Source organism: Neodiprion virginianus, chromosome 1, assembly GCF_021901495.1.
Source record: "Neodiprion virginianus isolate iyNeoVirg1 chromosome 1, iyNeoVirg1.1, whole genome shotgun sequence".
NCBI lineage: Eukaryota > Metazoa > Arthropoda > Insecta > Hymenoptera > Diprionidae > Neodiprion > Neodiprion virginianus.
Genome location: NC_060877.1, coordinates 8,080,533 through 8,095,127, shown reverse-complemented (window position 1 = coordinate 8,095,127; position 14,595 = coordinate 8,080,533). Strand labels below are relative to the sequence as shown.

At 35.2% G+C, this 14,595-nt stretch overlaps 1 protein-coding gene across 2 annotated transcripts in view; it reads left to right on the top strand.

The window, feature by feature from the left end:
- The window catches only part of LOC124310542 (all trans-polyprenyl-diphosphate synthase PDSS1), a 58,426-nt gene that overhangs the window by 14,876 nt on the left and 28,955 nt on the right, over positions 1–14,595 (top strand). Inside the window, exon 1 of one of the 2 annotated variants that reach the window (XM_046774604.1) lies at positions 8,869–8,949. The exons of the other annotated variant lie outside the window; for it this stretch is intronic. Within the exon in view, the coding sequence (XP_046630560.1) occupies positions 8,917–8,949 (33 nt within the window). The 5' untranslated portion in view covers positions 8,869–8,916. Of the gene's footprint in view, positions 1–8,868; positions 8,950–14,595 lie in introns of those variants that run through there. 2 annotated transcript variants of the gene reach the window in all.

Sequence of the window (14,595 nt, the reverse complement as noted above, 5' to 3'; positions counted from 1 at the left end):
TAATTACTAGTTAATAATTATAGAGTACTTGTGCGATTCGCTTTCTATTGCACTCTTCTCGACGAAATTCTCACAATTTAGCAATTATGTATAATAATTCGCATGCAAAAATACGCACATCTAGAAGCAATTTCTTTTGCTTAAATCGTGAAAAACTGTATACTTTGCCGAAAGGTGAAACGTACCTTTCGATCGGTATTTTAATTCCCAGCACCGAAAAAGGTGTAACTAAAAAAAATAAAAAAATAAATAAAAAATAAAAAATGAAACAAAGATACCGTCGCGTCGTTTTCTTGGAATAAGCTTCGTATCCTGGACGGTGAACCGGATGCGCTGCAACGCGTTCACGGGAAAATCAAATACGGTCGGCCTCGAATATATTATTCAAACACCTTAGAAGAATACATTGCGTCGAGTTGGAAAAAAAAAATCAAATTTACATCGTACCTGTGGCAAAACAATCGTTTAGAAATTATTCGTATTATTATTATGCTGTGTAATTGTACCGTAAGGATCCAATTGTATCGATGTGGAAAAATTGGACCAAGTCAGATTGATCGAGTGGATCTGAAATGCGAAACGAGCGGTAACAATTTTCGTGAAGTTGTAGTGAACGAAACGGAAGGAAAAAGAGATTAAAATTCAGGCAGTCGAAACGTTTTTTCGTTCTATGTAAATTGCAAAATTTATTTCAACCGGCTATTTCTTGTTTCAAAAATTGATAATCGGTTGATTAAAATTATCTATACAGAAAATCGAACGCGATTAATTTTTCATTGAAATTTATCGTGATCGTGCGATTAACGGTTCAGAGTTTTCGACATTTTTTTCACCTTACAGATCGTCGCGTCAGCAATATTGACGATTTAACAATTTTACTTGAAAATCAACCAATGTGTAAACTTTTCAAGTTGATAGATTAGTTTGATTTCAATCAACTAGTACAGTGTCTCTAATTCTCAAGACAAGAAGCTTGTTCTGCTGCCTAATTGACTGCGTGAGTCCTTGCTTGTCGAAATTGGAAAAACAATGCGATACTGGCATTAGAAAAAAACAAAACAGTTATATGGCATTTTTCCAATTGTTAATAACGATCTTTTTTACTCCAGTATTCGATTTGTCATGTTTGTTTTTCTCCTTTTTTTTTTAAAAAAAAAAAAAAACATCATTTGTCGAGAAAAAATTCTTTCAATAAAATTCAAGTTAGTCTAGCTTTTATTCTCACTTTCTAAACATTGATTTTCTAAGTTTCTTTCACTTTCCTGATTTATCGCTACAGTGAGAAAAATTCCATTTCTTACAATTGCTAAAAAATTTTAGTAAAATGGTTGTTGTTAAAATAACGGTTGTAATCTATTTCTAGTTACAAAAATACGTCTTACGGTTAACTGTTTATTCTTAGTCTGATATACTTGTCAATTGTACACAATATTTTCCAATTATCGCAACATTAAATCTGTTTGCTTAGTCAACGATATTTCATTTCAGTAAATTAAGTCTCCGTCGTAAATTTATTTTTGCACAAACGTCGATTCTTCGCAAAGGTTCCAAAAAAAAAAGGAAATAAATAAAAATGAAACAACCACTCCAGCGTCCGTAGTCAAAAAGAATATAGCGACATGTATTAAAATTTCCGTTAAAATTGATACAAAAAATGGCATTCATGTTATACCCGAAACCGTAATCATCGTTTATGATAATAAGTAAAAATAATCAAGAACCGTAGGCAGTAACGACGATAAAAAATTTCTCTCGACGTTACCGTCTTCGTAAAAATCCAAAATTTCTCAAACAATTTCATCGATCCATGCAAACCGTGATCTTGACCGTAAGCCGAACCTAATCAAACCTACACATCTTCTTCCTCTTCTTCTTCTTCCTCTTCTTCTTCTTCTTCTTCTTCTTCCTCTTCTTCTTCTCCACCGGAAATCTTGGAGCGGTGAAAACGTAGCTTCAGCTGTAAGAAAAGTTTCACCTTCGTGCTGTCGCAACATCCGTTTCCGGTGAGGACTCACAACAGCAACGGCTGCAGGGTCAAGGTCGAATCCTTAGCGTCAAAATCCCGAGTACCAGGCCGCTTTCCACGGCTGTGATACGAAGCACGATGAAGCAGGCGGCGGTAGATTGTAGATGAAGTCGAAAGGAATAAGAATAAAAGTGGCGGAGGGGTACAGAATTCGGACGGTGGGGGGAGAAGAATGTCGGAGGCATGCGCCTGCCTTCAGAGAGATTTGAGAGAGTGAGTGACCTTGATTCCGCAGGACTCGGATTTGTCCAGGCAGCATCTTCGGATATGCCTGCCGGTTGTAAGTTTGTTCCGCCGGTTGGTCGGCCGCCTTCGAAGCCCCCGACAGACACGCCGCGATATGTGGGTCGAGCAGAAACACTCCCGCGGAGAAAGTTTCTACAGGTTGTTTGTCTTTTCGAACCAAAGTCATGCCGCCGTGCTCCCGAGCATCGAACGGACCGTCGTCGCTTCTTGTTAACCCTTTTGAGTCACGCGTTATTCCGCTGAGTCAAATTTTACAACAGCACGGTGCTCTGCGGATCAGATTTTCAAATTTAAGATGGTGGATTCAACACGGCGGATCCGAATTTCAAATTTAATCGAAACGGGTTAAAAAAAAGTCTACGAAGCGGTTTTCGGGATCGCTGATTCAAGATCTGAAATCAAATTTCAACGATTCAAGACGGCGGATCCAATATGGCGGACGAAAATTTTGAATTTGTTCGAATACGGTCAAAAAATTCTATACAGGAGTTTTCGGAGTCGCTGATTGGATTTGCCGTAACGAATTTTTTTTAAATCTGATTTCAGATTCGTAATCAGTGACCCCAAAAACCCACGGACAGAGTTCTTTCTTCGGATTTTGATCGAATTTCAAATTTTCGTCCGCCGTATTTGATCCGCCATCTTGCATCTTGAAAATCCGATTTCAGATTCGTATTCAGCGACCGCAAAAACTTACAATTTATGTAAAACACGTATGCGTGCAGAGAAGCAACTTTCCCGGAAATGAATTATTCCTTCAATTTTCACGATTTTTTTTCAACCAATTTGTTTCCAACGATATAAAAATTTACATTATATCGCAGTAATTACTCTCGAGTGTTTGAAAACCTATTAGCATACTATCAAAAATAACAAAAAAAAAAAAAAACTGCAAAGAAATATGTTGAAAACTTCTCTAAATATACAAGAAATTGATATAACATAGGTGGTAAAAGTATTTACCACTATGACTCAATGGGTTAAATACCGATCGGAGTCATCGCGGCTGTGTTAATTTTATTCATCCCCTGCGGCATTAATGCGAAAGACTATACGATTTATTTGGGGAAAAATATTTCCCGGCAAAAGTACCATCCCGAAAATATGATTTCATCGCATATAATTAATGTACAGCGTTTATGATTATTATACTTTCTAGGAAAAATGTGCGAAAATGTTTAACACGTCAATGTAAATTTTAGTTTTTCAACACTGATTGCCGACTGGCAGAGAAAAATGTAAAAACATTTTTCAAAGTTTTCTATATCGTTCTACGAAAGACAAGATGATTCTTTTAACAAAAAAGTACCTAATATAAATAATCAAAACTCGTACAACGGTGTATTAATTTTTATTTATTAATTTATTAAAAAAAAAAAGAACAACAAATTTTATCCACTTCACGACGTGGACATTTTTTTTACACTCGTCTGTAAAAACAGTCGAAATTCAGCGGGATTCAGTGAAATGATCTAGAAACTTTATTCAGCTAACTGTCGGTTCGTTTCTAGCTTTCGATAATTCAAGTCGAACAAACCTATTTTCATTTCTAAAATAATTTATCATCGTACGAAGCACCAATTCTATGGAGGATTTTCTTGACGTGTGACGTTTACAAATTACTTTATTCATCGGTTTATGTATAATATATATAACCTATGTAGGCCTATCGAAGAGAGCGTTCGTTTCTTCGACGATGATCGTTGCCATTTCAGTCCGCATGTGCATTTAAACCGCACACATGCGTTATAAACTTTTCACTTTTCTGTATACCTATAATAAGTTGAGCTTGTCCGCACTTTTTTTTTTTTTTTTTTTTTAACACTCCACCTCAACAACGTTATATTATGTGGCATTCCGCATTCGTAAACCGGAACCGCACCTGTTTTCGATATATCCCCTCACAGTCTTCGATTTCATCTCCCAATATGGTACAGGTAAATATATATACCAACGTACATACTTATTTGTTACATAGCAAATTATTCGACATTGCTTGTGAAAAATCTCCAGACATATGTCTGCCTGCTCTTTACTACTATTGTAACGGTATAATAAAACATTGTAATAGAAATAATAACTCACGCGCGTATAATTACTTACCAAATTTTGTCCATGGATGAATAAAGCGAAAGGAAATCTTCTCGAATATATATAATAATTAGCATACGAGCGTCGTCAGAAAGACACGTGTTAATAATTATTCTTCTAGCTTCTCACTCGTTTCCCAACAATTTTCTATACAGTTTCTTTTCCGATGTATAAAAGGGCTTGTTAGCTTGGCCAATCGAGATACCCGAGCGTGATAAGAATTATTGCATACAATTTTTTTACATTTTTTTTTCCCCTTCTTCTTTTCTTCGTTTCTATTTCTCTGGACACGTGAAGTAATAATAAAATCTCTAAAACAAAGAGAGAGAGAGAAATAGAGAGAGAGAGAGAGAGAGAGAGAGATAGAGAAAAACGGTCGAACCAATTTATAAACCGTCACGTATCGACCGGATCTCTTTCATCGTCTCTCATCGTGGCGTGCATACTGAAATTATATTTTTGAAAGTGCGGAATGCTGGAGGGGACTTTTATACATACATATGTATGTATATATGATTTTATATTTTGGTATGCGAGTATTGTGAAAATACAAATTGCTGAAATTCTTCTTTTACGTACGGTCTCTGATTTTCGATTGGAAAATCCAGTTTGTGAAACGATATGCAATGTCGATGCATAGCTGCGATTACAACGTGTAATGCAACCAAGTTTCACATTCGGTATTATACCGCAAGGGAAAATTCATTTCTATCGATTTCTAACGGTTTCGACATTCGGCCAAACCGTTACCGCGTCATCTTCCAAAACTCCACCTCAGCATATTCTCCGACCTATTGCTCAACAACTTTTATTTTTCCATATTTCATACACATAATTATATATTTATAAAAACACACACGCACACAGACGCGTCTCCAATAGTCGTCCGACTCCGTTAGTTAATAAATATTTTAGAGCTTACATATACTTCAATTTCGTGCGAAAGTCCTATCGATATCGTCCAAAATTTAAAGCGTGCTCTTTGGTTTTTTTTTTTTTTTTCTTTCTTTCTTCAAATCAAGCAATACGCATGTATCTTATATTATTTACACACACACACACATATATATATATAGTGACCCCTCACCCGCTTTGATTTGGGAATGGATTTTTCCCATCATAGCCCCAGACTATAGAATAGCTCTGAATATTTTTCAAATTTTTTTCAACTTATGATTCGGAAGTTACGAGTTTTGAAAAATCATTGGGTATGCACGTGACCTGTTTTTTGGGATGGTTCCAACGCCCGAGCCAAATGTCACACGATACAGTAATCGTCACAAAAACTGTCCGATTTGTGACGTACTCTAGTCACTGACAAAAGTTATTGTTCCCTCTCGTATCATAATCCAAAATCAAAGGAAGGTTTACAATATTTCATCATTTACCTTCGGGGACATTAGGTATTTAATCGATGAATTAAGATGTCTCTTTTGTATGAATTTTGAGAAAATTCCAAATCCATAAAAAAGACATTCCTCTTTGCACTATTAGTTCTTTCATAGGAGATTTTCCAAAAATCTCAACTTCCAGACCATGAGTTGAAAAAATTTGACAAGCATCCAAGCTATCCTACAGTATGGATCTATGACTAAAAAAGTCCATTCCCAAATCAAAACGTGCGAGGGTTCGCGACCGTTCGAAAATTTCCCGACTACCCCAAATATGTGTATGCTCTGTATGGTTGGGAAATTCATTTGTGATCGTACCGATAATGTGCAGGAAAAAAAAAAAACTCGATCTTATCATTCTCGCAAGCATCCTCAATTCTACAATCACTCATTAACGACTTGCTGCACCTGTCGTAGTCATTAAATTTCCCAAAATAGCAACTAATTTTCAAACAACGTCATGCACTTACCGTACCGTGTCTTTAAGGTCGGTATCTTTAGTCATCATCGCTGTGAAAGTGATTCTTAAGATCTAGCCTCGAGGCGGTTTCAAGAGAGAGAGACAGAGAGAGAGAGAGAGAGAGATAGAGAGAGAAATTGCAGTATATTTATAATACAGTATCGATGATTAATTCCCAGGAATATTTTTAATGTGAAAATATTTCCTATAACTATACGCACGTTACGTGAAAATGCGTGTGAAGTTATCGTGCCTATAATAATTTAGTCATTTTGCGTGTATTGTATAATATTATAGGCTTAGCGTCGTTGTCGCATTAATTGATATACAATGTAAGATACGTCTAACAGGCAACAACCTTCCATCTTTTATCTAACACTTTCCTACATTCGGAGGTTTGCGTTTAAATTTCCTAATAATTCTAAGAAGTCGGATTAGATAGAAGACAAAAAATAAAAAAGCAAAAAACCTACAAACCCATACAATTTATCTACAGTCAAGACTATAATAATTCCTTTGAATTTACGGTCTGAAAATTATAATGAACAACTTTTGGAAGTCGTACAACAATCAATTTTTTTAAACAGATTTCAATTTTATTATGTTGGATTAACCGTAAAGAAGTTACGGATGTTTTTCTCCGTTCAAGAAAAACAATGTAAAATGGCCATCAAAAATATCCATTTCGCCTGTATACTTTGTTTAAATAAAAACAATTTTTTTCAATTTCTCGGATGCAATTTTCAATATGCGAAATTTATCGAACAAAAAAGTAGCATGCGATACGTGAAGGGAGAAGAGAGAAAAGTTAAAAAAAAAATTTATTATATTTAAGAAAATTATACTGCAAATTTGTAGGTAAATTAATTCCGTCAATCACGCATTATATGCTAATCCAAATTTATACCGCTGCACTTGACTGTGAGAAAAAAGAAAAAAGAAAAAAGAAAAAGAAAAAAAAAACAACCAACACCAATTGTTACGACCGAGAATTTTTCATGATTTTGTAGACTGTTGCAGATTGCCGTGCAGGCTGCTTAACTGACTGCATGGCAAGGAAAAATTACGCGACGGATCACGTAGCAGCCGATCAAGTTCACACATCACGCTGCGCAATCAGCTGAGTGTCGTCAAAAATACAATTCTGGTTAGACAAAATGAAAAAAATCTGTAACTAGTAAATGTAGTATTGAGAGATGTAATTTATACGCTAGATAAATAAGAATTAACTTGCAGCGAATTTTCTTGCCTAATTTTACAGAGTGGCCACACACCTTGAAAACCCGTAAAATTTGGAAATCTCAGGGTTTTTAATAGGGGCCATGAAAAATCCGGAATTGTCTGGGGATTTTAAATTTGGTCGTGAAAAAAAAACTAAGAATATCAGTTTTCTATCATGGGAATTAGAAACAATTTTTTCTCGTCGAAAAAATAAATTTGGTAAAAACAGATTTTTTTATTTTTTGTACATTATATTTTTTTTTCAATTCGAATTGAATTTGAACCATAGGTTTTTTAGTAACTTACCGGATCTGGGGAAATGTCAGGGAAAACTAGGTTTTAGGTCTTGGAAAATTTGAAAGCGCGATGAATTTTATTTCCCAAAAATTTTCTGGCCACCGTGTTCGAACAATGTTCAAACGGTTATCGTAACGATTAAACCCGTTACAATACAATTGTCTGTAAGCGATCGTTGCAACGAATAAAATGAGTGAAAATATCTCGTCGCAGGTGAGTATAAACGGACGTTCGGATACAGTGCAACGACACTCTCTCAAACGATAATTAACGGTACCAAAGTGTATAACAATATCGTTAGCGCTATTGGTCATTATTATTGTATATAAGTTGCGAATTCTCGCGTTTCGCCACGAAGCAGGCACTTAGACAGCGCTCGTCAACACGCTTAGTACAACAAAGCCGATGCTTCAGCATACACGTGTCGATTATTTTTAACAGATACAACCCAACGTATAAGGTATCACATATCAAATCCCTGCGCGGCTGCTGTCGAGAAGTTGAGTAATTCGTTACCTCGAATAACGCGCAGCTTGTGCTGTAATACACCGTATATTATATTATAATAACACACATCGTATCGGATTGCTGCAAATTCTAAGATCGCGGTTCGCAGTTTGTAAATAACATTAGGTATTATAATATAACTGCACCTCTACATTGCCGCAAAGTTAGAGGGATTATCGAATGAAATTTGTGTCAAGGTAGTACCGCACCTTTATATACATGCGTGATGGTATGTAATAACGGTGTGGAAATTCCAATGAATATGTGCACAAGATGCACGCCCAAATCGCGAATCTCGACTTATCTCACATCCGCTGTTGCACCGATTAATCGCACCGGTCAACGCGAACTTTGAGTCTCGGTTCTAGATTTCAAATTTTCATTTCTTTCGCGTAACTTATAAGAGAAAAATTCTTCCTCAAACATTTATTTTAAATAACTAGGGGCTTCGCCCCTGCTACAACTATTCCCCACTGTTTCCTCGTACGGGTGAATTTATTTATGCTGATTTGATGAGAGGCCTGCAACCGTTGATCGGTTGCTTCCGATCGAGTGAAGAATAAAAAAAAGAAACAAAAACTACTAGTATCCTTAAATCTTACTCATACTCTTCGTCTCTTCTGTTACAGGTAAGGAATCCGAGATAAAAAAAACTAACGTGTATTATACACGTATTCATGAATCACCGAATGAATGATACAACTTCATCGGTAAGTGCAAAAAAGATAAAAGTCAGTTTTGTAGCATTTATAAATTAACAACATCATTATTTCAAACGGTTCGATGTTTGAGGCCTGATAACTCCGAAACGAATTACCTTACGCAAATCTTTATTCAGATCTTTTTTGTAGAGCGTAAAATTTCCTACAAGAATATGTTTTGTTTATATCTTCACACTGATTCGTTTCCGAGCAATAAAATTCTAGATTTAAAAAAAATTTATTCCCATGTTATTTAAATGGGAAATAGAAAATTGAGAATCGCCACCTCTAAATATCAATATTAAGAGCTCGTATTTTACCGAGGTCATTTTTGACGGACACTCGGAAGATTTTTCAATGTTCTTCGAAAAAAAAAAAATTGTCGGTTTTTTTAAAACACTCTCATATACGCGCATATATATATACGTAACTAGCTGACCAGTTCCGGCTTCGCACGGAAAGACAAATCTAATTGTAAGTTGAACGTACGCTTAATCACTTAAGTGTCTCTCCGCTTGAAGCTTGCACAATAAGATGGCTTTGTAACCCCGAAACCTTAATTTATCCATCACATCGCACTAATGTTATATTTCACGTATATCCAACGATTTGGTTAGCGCACGCCGCTAGATCAGTCAAGCATTGCTTTTTCTTCCGACTTAATTTACAAATATTGCAAATTCAACCTAGAAACTTATGTTCATCAAAATGAATAACAGCCAATATTACTCAGAGGATAATTTATAGCTATTTATTAGTGAAAGAATTTTTAAAATCGCTACAGTAATTCCCGCGATTACTCCTTACATCCAAACACAGAAACTTTGTCTCTCAATAATATTATTACAGTATAGATTACGATTGTAAAAATACCAAATTCCTGGCTCAATTTCTCGGTATCACAAATCATATATCTATAAAATGAAAGGAAAATTTTTAATCGCAAGGTGGAAATACACGAAAAATTCTAGCTGCGGTAATGATTTTGTAATTAGCGTTGCTGAGTTCTTTGCCGCAAAAATTACAAAATCCCGATCCAGGTGTTAGACGTAGTTAATTATCGGCGGCTGGTTGACTTTGGGATCAGCCGTTCCAACAAAATCGGTATATGTAATAACGTCTTTCGCGAATCGAGCTGCTGCTGCCTGTGCTGCAAAGTGCTTCGCTCACTTTCTCTCGCTGTCATGTCGTCGTTCGCACAATCACTCGACTCGCGAATCGTGATATATACATATATACGTGTGTCTCTCCGAATACCTCTCCGAATTGTACCACCGTGTATACGTGTATGTATATCGGTACATCGAAGAAAGTCGTGAGAAAATTCTTTGCGATACGTATATTACTTGTTTCATTATTATTTATCCGTCAACGATCGCGTTGTATAACACGTGGTGAAAAATTAACAAAAAAAAGAAATGCGAGTCTCACGAAAAGTTCAAGGAATTAACGGAAGGAATGAAAAATTTTTGAAAGAAGTTGGCGAAAAATATTTCTATCTCCTTTATTTTCCAAAGTAGTTAAACTTACCGTTTTCTCGAGGAATTTATACCTCGCAGTTATTGTATTCTATTACGCACGATTTTAAGTATATACCTATCCTCATAGAAATTATCGCTGATACGAGCTAATTTTCAAATATATGACATTTAGGTACAAATTGTACAGATACGCGTTAATTTAAAATTCGATCCTTTTTCACGTCTCCGACAATTTGAACACTAGAATTCAATTGTATTGCCGCATAGCATTTCACACCTCGATTTCCTGTAGAATTTCCACCTTGACATCAAAGCTTGCGCCCCTTCGAGATTTAAAACACACAATCGTTTGTCAGTTTATTCGTTCATTCGTTTGATTTTCTTTCGTTTTTACTTACAATTCAAAGTTCATTATCGCCTCAAAATTCGTATGACAATAAATTTCAAATTATTATGCACGATAATGGGAAAAGTATAGGTTAGAAAATACACGTCTTGTTGGGAAAAGAAAGACAAAAAAAAAATAAAAATCACGCTCCTATAAGTAATAATTGTCCATACGCACGCTCTCCTTAAAAGTTTACCGTAATTTCATTGAGCAGTTTCGAGATTGAGCAATAATTGCCGCAGCGCCGGAAGCTCGGTTAACGATAAGTAAAATAAAGTGGCAACGAGCCAAAAATCAAATAACAAAAAATAAGGCAGAAATATTCAAACACTCGATCACTTCGGTAAAGACTTGTTAACGGTGTAAAAGGTACGTGGGATGACAGTTGCTTTGCCTCACCTACCTACCGCATGTCCGTATACGTATGCGTACGAATGTACACACATGAATACACAAGTGTAAGCGCCTACAGTAGAAGCGCATAGGTATGGGCCCTTCAATCTGTCAGGCTTGTTATTTTTATTAACATTAATTTTTCTCTTCCCATTCTTTACTTCGACAATTCGATATTGCAATACAATTATAATTGATATTTCACGTCTAACGTCGTTAAAGATTTTGAAATGAACAAGTGAATCTATTGATTGCTATGTACAAAAGTTTCACGCTTCTCTTAATGTTCGTATCACATTTCACATTCACGATATATTGAACTTGATGGATGTCGTATAATAAATTTAGAGAAAATTCTTTCCTAGTTATCACATCGTATCGAATTGATTCAAGGATAATTGACTAATTAAGGAGTCGATTTATTCAATTAATTTATATGTAACTACCGTACCTTCGGTTACTAATTAATTAAAAACACCGCTTAAACAGGTGTGCAATTAAAAAGCAATTTGAAAAGTATAAATTATCGATTCTGGGGTCAATTCACGCGAGAATGGAATGCTTGAAATATCATTTCAATAGCGACAGTCAATAGGTTGAAGGCTAAATCCTCTGTACGGATACAAAAATCCACGCTGTTCTTACGAAAAGCCAAACAAGTAACCGCGAACAAGTCGAATCCGCCACGTGCGTAATCAATATTCCAAAGACGATCCGCGCGAATGTTTCATTCATAATTTTTTTCTTTATCCTCGTGCGAAAATAAAAGAAATAAAATATCCACATGTGTATTACATTATACTATGTATTCAATTTTCAAGTAGCCGTCACGCATTAATAATTCATGCCGGTTTATTAAATTCCCTTGAAATTTGCTGAAAATAAACTTTGTGGTATATTAATAGAAACTTTTGCCGAAACCTCGAATAAACAGCGTTATAACCAAAGTACACAAAAACACTCACGCGCACACACGCATACACGTACGGTATAGAAAGAAAAAAAATATATATGTATATAAAAATAAACTTTGAACAACTTAAATCCGTAGCTATGACCTAAGCCCAAGTATTTACATTCAAATTGTGAAATTTGTCATTACTTATCCTTGGTCGTTGTAAAACCTTGCAAGGTTGAAAGATCGATATCGTCTAATAATTTTTTATTTATTTATTTTTTTTTTTTTTGGCTTCTTCACGAAACAATTTTATTTACATTTACCTGTACGTGACAAAATTTTAACAAACTATTTTACAGGTAGAAGAAACAAATATTAGAGTAACCCTGCCATAGTCGATCGTTCATTTTTACCATGAATTTGTTTTTTAGTCTGAAATTTTTTCTGCTAAAAAATACTTCCTCAAAATTATACGATGTTCACGTGAAATGAAATATATTTGAAAATAATTAATTCGTATTACCGAAATGTCACAATACGCAATTGAATTTCACTGTTTTTCACACGATTATATCATACCTTTTTCTTTTTTTTTTTTTTTCTTTTATAAAAATTCGCCTAGAAATAAGTAAACAAGAAGTCACATGAATTATAAAAACACTCGTTACGACTGTCAAGCATCCAATCTATATTATCCCCGTGTTCTGATTATTTATCTTATTGAACGGGTGCAATAAAAATAACTGTGTCAAACGTAAAGAAAGATGGCTGGAATAAAGAAAAGGGAGCAAAATTCATCTTGCCCTGGGCGTGGCAGGTGTTTAAACGAGCATCCGCCACCGCACAGCCATACCAGGCCATAATCTGTGTAATATACCCAATCCCAGATTGAAAACCGTTAGTTTTTTCGAGGTCATATTGGGCGACGTTAACGCAGGTTTTATGCTAATACGCATCGTTGTACGTGCGCCTTGATATCTCGAAGTAAAATTTAAAAAAAGAAAATAAATGAAGAGGCAAAGGTACCGACGCACGCTTCAACCTGCGTGAATTGATAGTGTGTGAGTGAATTAAATTTTTTATTTTCTTCTTCTTCTTCTTCTTGATCCAAGACACCGCGGTGAATGACTCTATACGTTATAAATTAATTGTATATACGTGAAAATAAATTTACATCCTCATTATATATATATCCTTGCAACTTGCAACACATATACACCTGTATCTATAGATTTTTTACTCACGCCCAAATTTATCGTCAAGTTTCGGTTTATTTTTTTTCAATCTGTCCATCAGCGACGAAATTCCAATTATCATTTAATTTTTCTCTCGTACGTTATATATGTTATATGTATTCGGTTATACGCGTAATAAAATACGTGGGTGATGTTTTGTACTCTTGTAGTGAAGAATTTCAATAATTTATACGGTGTTTGTTCTTCCCATGAATGAAGCCCGCCTCTTCGTGCGTTTCCTTCTTTATACGCGGATCCCGCGATCACGATCCCTGTGTAATTATATGCTTGTATATTTTTGACAGACATATAATAGACGCGGATACCATAATGTTCATTCATGAAAATAACCGAATGACGAATTGCTATATTTATACTTGTAGAAAAGTTTATGGAAACTTGTACAAATATCGCACCATTTATATACGTACAGGTTTGATACTATGCATCTTGTTTCCTTTCTTTACTTTACCCAACAACTCTTGTCCTTTCTAATACGTATCGATTGAATTTTGCGCTTCTAATATTCTCGTGTAGAATCTACAGAGAAAGAGATTAACGCGTATTTTATGAAAAAATCTAAAATCCCCGATGAAATGACAACACGTTTTTCACAGTGTTGACGTATTGCCACTTTTATCTGACGATACGTTTTCAGGAAAAATCGTTACTTCGCAACTTTGGAACTTACCCAGAAATTTCAGTAAACTGTAACAAAGCTAAACACCCAAACGTATATTATATACGCGACTAATTCAGAGACATTCTAATTTTCCAAAATCGTAATTTTACTTTCTAATTATTAGCTACATTACAGCGTCGCTCGTTAAACTTCGTCCTTGTAATGTTCGCAGAACTGCAGAGAATATTTTTTTAACGAAATTTCACACCTTTGCTGAAGATGATGCCACGATACTTGAAAAATTAAAAAAAAAGAACAAGAACTTAAACTCCGAAAACTCAAAACCCTTTAACTTTGGATTTTATTTTTACCTCCGAATTACGACGTTTCGAAATTTAGCACATTCTGTTTTCAAAAAATTTCGGGAATTCGGTCGTTCGAAATTTTTAATCCCGAGCGAAAAAAGCTTCGACGATTATTTTTAACCGGAAGAAATAAAATGACGTAAAGCTGGGTCAACGTCTTTATGTATACCATATTCAAGTACATAATACCTGTACACGTAATATGCTACTGACTTGACAGGTTTACGAGCCGAAAGTGATTCGCGCTTTGCAAGGACATGGCGTAATTCGGAT